Raw genomic sequence first — 12,584 nt, 5'->3', positions numbered from 1 at the left:
CAGAACACGAATAAGCTCAACAACAACCGAATGGCACATCCCTCAACAATAGCAGTATGGAGCCAACCAATCCGGCTCGGTGTAGAATACACATCCTAATTGAGCCTACCAATGGACCCCCAAATCAACTACGGGCACCCACGAATAGATAAATAACCCTCCGAAAGCCCACAATGACTGAATCATAACACATACTATCACTTGGCTAGCTTCGGCCATGACTTCATAGTCCACAACCATGAAACAATCTGCTCTTGAGAACTCCCAGTCTCCAAATCCATAGAACACACGAATTACCATATCTGATCCCAACTCCACCGCCAGAATATCTAACACATCTCTCACACACGAGCATCCCATGAGGAATACTTCTAAAATTCCTCCGTGCCACATAGCAAAATTTGAATATTAGCAGTCGATCAACCAGGAGAGTGTCGCGGTACCAGTGAAGTATCCATAAATCAAAACACATTGCCCTTTCTGAAATGTATACTCTCATAAAGCCATACCAAATAGTAATATCATTTACCTAGTCATTTGAAATCGTCCATGATGCCTAAGAATTTTATGACCTTCCCTTCCAAAACAGAACTGTTATCCCGTTCACGTAAATCTCAATCCCACACAACACACCGCATATACCATACCATCCTAAGAAAAGTACGAGAACTTCATGGTCCACTCCGAGTCACAAGAATAATACATACTCGTTCAGTCAGAAACCTTCCATTTGATCTCACCCAGGAGAAAATCACTATACACCACATGCTCCTCACGCCAGTAGGAAATATACCCCTCGAACCTTTGTAAAAACCATTGAGAACTCTTCGAACCCATTTGCACATAACCAAGCTATCAGAACCGAATCTCTCTAACTCAACCCAGCCATGCATGTTGCCAAAACCCAAGAGCATTGCCACGAAACACCTGTAGAGACTAGCCACGTCATAAGATCCAAATGACTGATCATACCCATTACTGTGTTGATCCCACATACTACTAAGTTGTCATATTTCTCCAAATCCTTTTTAAATTGACTTCAAATTGATACTTCTCCTTACTAGGACACCACGATCCTTAACCAAAATTTACCACACAAGAGACTCTAGTATAAAACCACAACGCCCTAAGGCCCATAAGCCGCTGACTTCCCTCTTAAACACCCCAAAGTACCACAACCGAGACACCCACTCTAAAGAGACCTTATGTGAACCTAAAACTGTTTTCTTCACCTTCTTGATACTGAAATGCATAATCCCCAACGATATAAAAATGCCACAAGTCTCGACACCGTCCAATGCAACTCTTAGTTTCTAGCCGTATACCAATCTTAAAAATTCCAAATCGCTACATTTAAATCTTAAATCCATTAGAACCATTCTCAAGAGTCATCCACTCTTCTCAAATATCAATTAAACTGACCAAACAGACCGAACGACATGTGCCCCATTAGCACACCAACACCCAAGGGAGTAACCCACACTCCTAAGCAACCGAGAAAATTCCTACTCCATGTACACTACATCCTTCGCGATTAACCACTCAATCATTACATGATTCCCATATACCCATAGAGTGTAGTACAACCCGTATCCAAAAATTCCCTTACTCGAGTCATCCTCAATCTCAACCCCTGCAGCCATAACGGATTCACTAGTATACCTCAAACCGAAACCAATACAACGTATAATCATGCAATCAACTCGTCGATAGCAAACTCCCCCACTTGGCTCACAACCATAGGATAAAACACTCGATAACATCACGATACCCATACTCTATTACTGCCAGAATCCCGCACTAAAATTCAACTAAATCCTTCGTAAGCTCATGTAACACAAACCATATAATACCTTAAATCATCTGCAAATCTCGCATTCATCCTCGTAATAGTCAGGTCAACAGTTACAACCGATCCAAACTCAAATCGCACAAATATACCCCATTGATAGAAAAGAAAGCCCCCACACAACGTTATAAAAACCACACATCTGTAGATTACCTCGCAGGTTATAACCCACATGCTTAGCCTCAAACTGACATCTCTCTATACCTTTTCACAGCCACAACTACTAAGCAATCACTTAATCTCCCTGAGTCCGATCCCGACAATAAGACATGAGAACCTATTTCGTTCCAGCATTAAGCAATAGAAAGGATCCTTCAATGCACTCATACTCGAGACTGTACGTCACATCAAAACGAAAATCAAGCACCCAATGGCCCCTCCTTTACATTTCAAGGAAACACTTCTCGTTGGATTCAAATCGTCTTAACACATCCTGCAGTCACATCATACTCATCATAAAGCCATCCAATCACATTTTCCACTAATAGGGACACCAACGGACATATAAGTCCCAAAAACATGTGCTCACACAATTGAAATCTCCGTGCTCAGGCTACCGTCAAAACCCGGCCTCAAGTCCTCCAGACTGGCCCATCATCAGCATGCCAAAATCACATCTCGCACCTCAACCATGGAATCACAAGTCGTCGATACACAGCTGATATCGAGCGCACATGTGCGCATACGAATGTGTGGAAGGAATTCAAAGAGTTACGCTTCAAACGGAATCAATGCCGCACGATAAGGAAAGAAAGATGCAAAGTATATCCTGAATGCCATGTAGCCTCTCGAAGATAGGTATGGACGTTATCATACCGATCCGCAAGACTCTACTAGACACTTGCTCATAACTTGTAGAACCTATGAACCTAGAGCTCTGATACCAACTTGTCACGACCCCAAACCCACTAGTCATGATAGCACATAACCCAACGCGCTAGGTAAGCCAACTAGTAACTATCCAATTTAAATAATATTAACAAGACAAATAAACGATAGTAATTTATTGAATTTTATACATTTTCCAAGGACTGGTAGTACAAATCATGAGCTTCTAAGAATAGAATTTACAAAGTTGAAATGAAATAAATACATCATCTGTTTGAAAAGTACATAAACAAAGTTGTATAGATCAAAAGCTACCACGAACAAGGGGAAGCTACAACCGGGACACAGGTACATCTTCAATCTAGCTCCCATCGAACACAGTAACATCAACGACCAACATATGCACGTAAGGTGCAGAAGTGTAGTATGAGTACAACCGATCCCATATACTCAGTAAGTAACAAACATAACCTTAGGTTGAAAGTAGTGACGAGCTAACACAAGGTCGGGTCCAATACCAATATCCTACAGCAGTTCATAACAGCATAATACAAGTAATAAGAGATGTATCTCAAAAGTAAAATGCTCAGCTCGTTCACAGTTTCAGAAAATAGTCATGCTTTTCAAGTATCTTGGTAAAAACCCAAATCTTTTATCGAAAATGCCAAAAATACGAATAAGTTTGAAAACTATAATTTTTTCAAATATCCTTTCCATAATAAATAAGATGTTTCATTTTCTTTCCAGATAGCAAGGGTGAAATACCTCTCTATGCCCACATATCAATGTCTGTAAAAGGTCATGAATGACGTGATACCGTACAGCATGAGAAAAAATGCATCTTTATGCATGTATGTCATGGGTGCATGCCAATGCCATGTATGTCAGAGATGAATCATGTACTCACACTCTCAAAGTACTCAATCTTATTGTCTCACACTTTTCACTCATCATGCTCAATTACTCGGTACTGTATATGGCCCCCGCGGCCCAGGGAAGATCCATCCCGGAATATATACATCACTGACCATCAGTCACTCAGTACCGAGGAAGGTCAATCCGGCCCCATGGAGAAAATCCATCTCCAGGTATATAAATGCTTCGGACAAGATCCATGTCTAGGGAAGATCAATCCCTCAATATAATCAACCACGCTCACTGGGATGTACAGACTCCGGAGGGGCTCCTACATCCCAAGCGCTATAATTAGCACGGACAACTCACGTGCTATAATATCAATATCTAGATTCGCACGGACAACTCACGTGTTGCACGAACAACTCACTTGCTATAGTATCAATATCCTCACAAACATGCCCTTGGCCTCACTCAGTCATCAATCTCTCCAGTCTTACTCACGAGCTCACAATGTCATGAAACTAGCCCGACAACACTGATATGATGTATCAATAAATAATAACTGAGACTGAGATATGATATGAATGCATGAATATGACTGAGTATGAAATATCAATAAAATCAGTGAAATGACAGCAAGAAACGACCACTATGGGTCCCAATAATATCGGCATAATGCCTAAACATTATATCTAGCATGAAGGACAGCTCATTTACTTTATCGCATGGTGAAAAAATGAATATTAACAAATAGGACTTCTATACAGTGCCATGAAAATAACAGAGTCCCAATTCACTTGGTGCACGCCCACACGCCTGTCACCTAGCATGTGTGTCACCTCAATACTAATCACATAACACGTATTTCGGAGTTTCATACCCTCAGCACTAAGTTTAGAAGAGTTACTTACCTCAAACAAGCCAATACCAATGCCGAGCAAGCCAAGCGATGCTCCAAAAATGTCATCCCACGTGTTCCGACCTCCGAACGGCTCGAAACTAACCAAAAACAACCCAAGTATATCAAATAAAGCCCAAGGAAACAATTCCAAATGAAAAAGATCGAATCTTTAATCAAAAGCCTAAAGTCGGCCAAAACGTCCAACCCGGGCCCACACCTCGGAACCCGACAAAACTCACAAAATCCGACAACTCATTAAATTACGAGTCCAACCATACTAGTTTCACTCAAATCCAACTTCAAATCGATGTTCAAAACTCAAAATTCATATTATGAAACTTTAGGCCAAAACCCATAATTACCTCTTTGAAAATCACAATCCAATTACCAAAAACGAAGATAGATTCATGAAATATAACCAAGTCCGAGTAGAGAACACTTACCCCAATTCATATGGTGAAAATTGCTTCAAGAATCGCCTCAATCCGAGTTCCAAAGCTCCCAAAATATAAAAATGGTCGAAACCCTCGAAATAGAGTACTTTATACTTCTGCCCAGGCATCCTTTTATGCGAATGCGGTAGAAGCCTCGCGTCTCATTTTGCACTATGCGTTCGCGGCAAAACTCTCGCGAACGCGATGAAACACACTATCAGACTTCCGCGATCGCGGACAACTCACTGCGAACGCGATGAAGAATCCATATAAACTGACCAACCCCCGCTCAACATTACGCAAACGCATAGCCATGGACGCGGACACGAAGACTACAATCTTCAATCCATTGCAAACGTATCCTCAGAAGCGCGAACGCAAAGAACAAATAACTTCACTTACCAAACACCTTTCGCAATCGCGGCCAAGCCTTCGCGATCACGAAGAACGTCAGAAGCAACAGGTAACAGCAGAAAAATCAGCAATACAAAAACACCATTTGAAATGATCTGAACTACGTCCGAAACTCACCCAAGCCCCTCGGGACCCCGTTCAAATGTGCGAACAAGTCTCATAATATAATATGGACCTACTCGAGGTCTCCAATCACACATAACAACATCAAAACGATGAATCGCACCTCAAATCAAAATCTATGAACTTTGAAACTTCAAACTTCCACAACCGATGTCAAAACCTATCAAATCATGTCCGATCGACCTCAAATTTTGCACACAAGTCATATTTGACATTACAGACCTGTTCCAACTTCTGAAATCGGAATCCGATCCTGATATCAAAAGTTCACTCCCGGACAAACTTTCCAAAATTTTAACTTTCGCCATTTCGATCCAAATTCAACCACGGACCTCCAAATCACAATATGGACGCGCTCCTAAGGCTAAAATTACACAACGGAGCTAACAGAACCATCAAAATTTCAATTCGAGGTCAAATGCTAAAAAGTCAAACTTGGTCAACTCTTTCAAATTTAAAGGTCCCTAATTGAGAATCATTCTTCCAAATCAGTCCCGAAGAACCTGAAAACCAAAAACGACGATTCACATAAGTCATAATACATCATACGGAGCTACTCATACCCGTAAACTACCAAGCAAAGTGCAAATGCTCAAAACGACCGATTGAGTCGTTACATTTAATTCAGTTAGTTAGATTTTATTTTGGGTAATTCTGGCTTTAGTTCAAACACGTATTAGAAAAGTATTACAATTTTATCAGACAGAATTTATTGAACAAATAATCAGGAATTGATATAGCTCTCAATCTTCAAGCTTTCTATTTGCAAGTTGCTATGTGCTTCATATTAAACAAATTCATCTCAATTATCAAAATCAATGTTCACATAGCATTGTCCTTACAAAGCAGGCTATCTAGCATGGTCAAATAACGTTTGTGGCGGCGGTGATTTACTAAAATCCAATAGAAAAAAAAATTAGTTGATATAAAGTCTCAATTATTAGGTTAAGCCCTAATATGCACCATGATATAGGAAACTATATTACTAATCATAATTGATGAAAGATATAAAAATCATCTTTTATGTATGCAAAATATAAGGTGACATAACAAATTTTCATGAACCACTTTGTCTACCTCTACCGTGCAACCATGTAGCTAATTACAAGAAATATGTATACTGAGTAATTTTATTTACCATAATAATTACTAATCAAGTATATCATTAAAAAAAAATCACTAAAAAGTAAAGCCAAAACAAACATAACTGAAATTTTTTAGCATTAAGAAATACAAGAATAAAGAAAAGGCAAAATCAAACCATGTTAGGAAAATTATCATTAGTTGGCAAATAAAAAAACGTTATTGGGATGCACCTTTAAGAGAAGAAGCTTTGGACATGCTTATAGCATAGTAATAGGAATGCATTCAAATATGAAGTTTACTATATCGGCTTTACGTGATCTGAAGAGATACGCGGCAAATAGGCATGCTATAACCCTTTTTATATTGGTAAAAAGGTATTTTTATATATGTGGGATTGGTATAGCTTTAGATCTTCAATAATGAGTAGGACACTTCATTCGTATAAGAATTCCATGTGAGTTCGTATTAGGATAAGTAATTTGGTGTGACAGTTTTATCCAAAAGCCAATTATCTTTTCCAAAATATATTTTAACTTTTAAAGGGTATAAAATCAATATTTCAGGTATATATTTGTCGCTCAACATTTTGCGTAGAACATTCGTGTTTTTATAATAAATCTATGTCGCTCAAGTTTATTTTGGCAAAATTTATGGCCAAACGGGTCCTTAGTGTAGTTTCTTTCTCTTTATACCCTTCGCTCCGATGACTTCTTGTGTTATATGTTAATGATATTGAGTGAGAAGGTTTTATACTACTAAAGTCACATTTATAATAGGTCATAAGACGCATCTTCACAAAATACATGTGAAAACTGTAACATGAAGACTAAACCTTAGACATAACTGTAAATTCAGTCTAATCACTAAAAGAGTAACTTATCTCCAATAACACTAAGGGAAAATCATAAACTTAGCTAACACTTTATCAACTGCAATTACTTGCAAAAACAAAAATGCTATCTTTACGTGAAAAATGTAACTTTTATTTTCCATTGAAGAATTCCTTGAAAAAAGAAAAAAATCAAGACAATAAAATCCTATAAAATGTATTACCTATTTGGTTTTCGGTTGATCTTCATAACTGCATTCAACTCCGGTAAGACTTTCCCATATTGCAAACCATCCATGGATGCAATTTCCACCTTATCATAAAAAAAAAATCAACATCAGTCCAAGCGAATCAATTATGCACAAGGTTTTTTCAAAATTATCAAAGTTATATTTCAAAGTTGAGAGTTGCAACTATATTGGTAGATAATATGATTTATGTTTGTTTTCAAATAGATACTCCAATCCAATTACATGTCTTTTTAACACAAAGGACTCCTAAATTTACTTGACTTCTAAGATAAATCTATTTAAAGCAGTAAACTAAAATAAAGGACGTATTTGACTTGGATTCAACAACTAATGGAATACTTTTACGTTTTTGTACATTAATATTATAAAGATATCTAATTAAGAAAGGAGTTCAACATTTAGCGTGGAACATTAGTGCTTTTATAATAATATATATAGATAAATAGATACATAGATAGATATAATATATATAGATATAGATATAAAAACACACGAAAGTAGCAAGGCTTAAAACAACTTATTTCCGAAAATCACACCATCTATTTTAGCAATACCATTGATCTCACCAATGGAATCATGAGGGTTGAATATTCAGATCTCAAGTGAACCACATTATACAGTTCAGTAAGAACTAAAAATTCCACTATTCACCATATCATCAACTATTTTTAAAACAACGCCAAACTGCAAACTTATTGAAGAGCTGGTAATTTCCCACCTTTTATCTTAAGGAAAACTGCCAGAAATTGCACTACCATCATAGCCACTCAGTAGGTAAACAAACAGCCAAGCTCATGGTCAAAAACCACCCGAAAATTCCATGTCGGCAGGATATAATTTGGACATTGCCGCAGATTTTTATTGCTGATAACAAATGTTCGATGGCACTAACAGCAAAGCAAAACTTGTATTTCGTCAATCTTTTAATTGAAGCCAAAATTAAGACTGTCCTTCAAACTTGTTCTGCCACCATTCCATGAATTTAACCTGAGAAGCCATGGTATCGAGCCTGTATAGCTGCAGCCAGTGGTTGGCAACTTCCTGTCCAAATGTCCAGCCAAAGACAGCACCGGCTCCAAAAGACAATGCAGTACCTAACAAATGCAACGACATTAAGCAACCAAAATCAACTACCTCAATGTTCAAGGCTCCTGCCAAATTCTTGGTTCAAGGCAAAAATTTAACATGCTATACCCCTTTCTCTTTGCCATTCTCAAATTAGATTGGGGAAAAATAACAGGACAGACATCTTCATACATGATTAATTGAGATACCACTGAATCTGGTTTTTGTATTCTGAACAAGAATGTAGTTGAACAAGGCATTGGACCAGAACCTAAATTAGCTTAGGGAGCCAGACTATACAAGACAATGCAGGAGTGAAGCATTTTAAGGAGTTCCGCTCTAACCAAAAGATCTATTGACTGCTGAAAAGGGAAAATGGGAGGTCATCCAATACTGAAGCACTTCATACTTAGTTTAGCTATATGACCATAGGCACCAAATAACTAACTAGACAAAGGATGAAACTTCTGCGCACATAGAATTCTATGAACGAGAAGGAGTGAATAATTCTTGTTCGTAACAGGAGATAATTTCATGTCTCTTAGAAGCAAGGACGATTTTCTATTTCAGATTAAGAAAGAGAAGCGTGAAAATGAATATGTAAGATAATTTATAGAAATACACATCTGTAAGGAGGTGCAACTATTGATCATTAAGGTCAGTTTGGAGTATAATATAAGACTGCTTGTAAGTATTAAAATTGATGCATACTGTAGATAGGTCTGCTAACATGTGGATATCTGACTTTCCAAAGATTTGATGTTGTCCAGGTTATAACCCCCCCCCCCTGTTCCATTTGTATCACATAATATGACTTTAATAAGCAAATACGGCAGTCATTAAAATTGATCAAAATACAACATTTATATCCTAAAGAATGAACTATTTAACAGTCAGTCAATTTAAGATCTGCTGATATACTTTCAATTCTGATCCTGTGGCACAAATATGTGTATATAAACAATAACGGACGTCCAATCTTTCAGAGTCCAAATAATCCGAGCATGGAAATAGATGAGACAAAATCAGTTAACAAAGTAAGTGGATGTTTCAACAGTGTATTCAGCTGTAGTGTTCTCAAGGTGTAAATTGGAAAAGTGCAGCAGTACCCCTTTTTTCTTGGGGAGGGGAGGAGAGGAGTGGAAGGAGAGGACCATCGTCAAAAACCTAACATACCATGCAGACTCCTTGAGTACTTCCAAGCAACGCCTGCAGTTGAAACAGCTCCAATTAGGCCTCCTACAGCACCAAATTTTGCTGCTTCCCTAGCAGTCTTCAGCTGGAAAAAAGTGTATTAAAATCTCATCAGCTCCACATCACAAAAAGGAAAAATTAGGGGAACATTATGGTTTTAGGGTAAAACTGAAAGGAAAATAAAACACCGGTGGAATTTCTTAGCATTTGAAGTAACTCCTTCAAGCAATCAATAAAACAATTATGCAAGTCCTCGTGTGCAATCAAGCGAACAGACAAAATAGATGCTCAGCATGCTCAAATAGAGTTAGCAACCAAAATAGTTAAATTTTCATTCTAGAATTTAGCAAAACAAGTAGATGGCAGAATGAAAACAATGCACCATTAACTATGAAAAGAAATCTTAGCGTGGAAGGAACAAGGATGACACACATAAGCTGATGTTTTGGATAAATGTTATTGTTTTCCTTCGGCTGGAGGCAGGGTATAAGTAAAACTTGAGGGAATCCTCAGAAATATGGTGACAGCCATTACGAAACATCCTTTCTTCTATCTACTTAGTTATTTTGATAGAGCAAAAGGGACATCTTTCTTCGAAGTGGTAATTGGCCTTCTATTTTATTAATTATTTTGATAAAGCAAAAGAAAACAAAGTTTGCATAGTGAATTTTCGGAGATTGAGAATGTAGCAGAGCCAAGTTAATCTCCAAGGAAACTACTCGATTCTAGAACAGTCATGAAAACATTACTTCATCACAGGAAAAATACATTTCAAAGGTTCAAGAAATACGCATTAAGTACAAATTTCCAAATAATGAACAAAAAACAATTCCAGAGAATGGAAAAGAAATACTTCTGCTACTGAAGTAATTAAGCGAAAATTCAAGTAAACACCAAAGACCCAACCTAGCAGAATCCAATAACTAAGCACCCAACGAAGCAGTTAACAGTAACAGAGGCACCTATGCAAGAGAGCATCCAAACACGATTTTCACTTTTTCAAAATGACATTACAGCCCTCAGTTTCTCTCCTAAAATTTAGCTAAACAGACAAACAGTTCAAAGGATCAATGACCACAGAACTCCATTTTCACCAAAACTTACCTCCTCTCCCCAAAAAAAGATATTAATAACAATAGCAGACAAACAGAAATAGAGAATCATATTGCCATATACCCAATAGTCGTAAACAAAGAATGGATTCACATCCAAAATCTGTTGGGATAAGTCAGCCCAAAGATACTCTTAAAATGTTGGGCTAAGTCAGCCTAAACATACTCTTAAAATGGTGTGTTGTTGTCTGTTTTGAGCCGTGGCTACACGATTTTCCCAAAAGGTTCTTCCCAACACCTTATATGTAACTTCATTTTCTTTTTAGCTAACAATGTGGTAAAAAAAATGTGGGACTTTGTTCAATACCCAACAGAATCAAACAGCATCTACCAATCAAGACCAACCAAATATAACCCAAATCAAAAATCCACACACATACACACACACACACACACAAAAAGCTAAAAAGCCGTAAAGAAACGTATAGATCCACATGCACACAGAGCTAAAAATGCGTAAAATAACGTATAGATCAAATAAATGAAAACCCAGATAAAGAAAATGCCGAAATAACTGTGGATGCACATATAAGTACCGAAAAATCAACGGGCAACTGGGAAAAGAAGAGGGGAATACATACAGTGGGTCCATGAAGAGGGTCAGAAGCAATGAATTCGCCGACATCAGCTGGAGACCAAGAAGGAAGTGGCTTGTCGCGCTTGATGAAGGGCGAGTAGTTGTCAAAGAAGGAGAACCTCTCTCCCCAGAACTCCTTGTATCCTTCCCAGTGTCTCCTCACGAATGACGATTCTTCTTCAGCCATTGATTGTTTGTTCGAATTTGCCTAAATTGGGGAGTTTATAGTGATTGTTTGTGTTAGAGCCCGTTTGGCCTAGGCGATAAAAAAATATTTTTAACTGCTGAAATTAATTTTAAAAATAAGTTATTATGCGTTTAGATAAAAAGTGTTGAAACTAATTATAAATACCTTAATTATTTGGCAAAAAATACTGATAAATATGTTTTTTTGTTAAAATGACTTAAATACTCTTAAAATTATTTTTATTAATAAAAACATGACTTATACGAGTTTTTTGGATACCAAATTGATTCAAGTACAAAATAATTTATTTATCTTTTTATTTAATACAAATTTGATTAGATAAGACTATTTTTTATAAATTTAGATTAGTTTATGATAAGCTATAATACACTCATAACTTATAAGCTATAATATAAAAACTAATAATTTGACTACTACATTATATATGGCACTTTGCTAAAAATGTATACATCAAGCACATCAGTTCTTTTCTAAAAACGTGTATATCCACCACGTTCGTCTTTCATAACACAGTGCACACAAATTTTATAAAGTAAAGAAGATGGACGAATTAAGAGTTTCTAGACAATAAAGTGATATTCTAATACAGGGATTAGAGAAATCTGAGGTTCAAATATAGTCTCTAGGAGCTGAAATAGAGACAGCTCGAAGGTCGACTCTGGTGAAGAAGAACAGAGAAAGAGAGAAGAGAGAAGAGAGGAAAAAGAAGATTGTTATTGAAAGAACTGTAATTGTTATTCATACAAAGAATGTGATACAATCCTTATATGTAATAGTTGAGCTGTAATGAGATTCTTTAACTTCTCAACTAAGTCAACTAACTTCTAACTAACTTTTGGCTCCTACTAACTAACT

At 37.1% G+C, this 12,584-nt stretch overlaps 1 protein-coding gene across 1 annotated transcript; it reads right to left on the bottom strand.

Annotated features, from left to right (window-relative positions):
* Nucleotides 1-8,090: 8,090 nt before the first annotated feature.
* On the bottom strand, nucleotides 8,091-12,469 carry LOC104115049 (succinate dehydrogenase subunit 6, mitochondrial-like). The gene is made up of 3 exons (XM_009625620.4): nucleotides 11,526-12,469; nucleotides 9,815-9,917; nucleotides 8,091-8,667 (listed from the first exon to the last, which is right to left on the bottom strand). The coding sequence occupies exons 1-3, from the start codon at nucleotides 11,706-11,708 to the stop codon at nucleotides 8,513-8,515; spliced, it is 441 nt and encodes a 146-aa protein (XP_009623915.1). The 5' UTR covers nucleotides 11,709-12,469; the 3' UTR covers nucleotides 8,091-8,512.
* Nucleotides 12,470-12,584: the final 115 nt, after the last annotated feature.

This window comes from Nicotiana tomentosiformis, chromosome 11 (assembly GCF_000390325.3).
Source record: "Nicotiana tomentosiformis chromosome 11, ASM39032v3, whole genome shotgun sequence".
NCBI classification, from domain to species: domain Eukaryota; kingdom Viridiplantae; phylum Streptophyta; class Magnoliopsida; order Solanales; family Solanaceae; genus Nicotiana; species Nicotiana tomentosiformis.
Note: the sequence above shows the minus strand (reverse complement) of the source record. Positions and strands in the feature narration are given on the sequence as shown.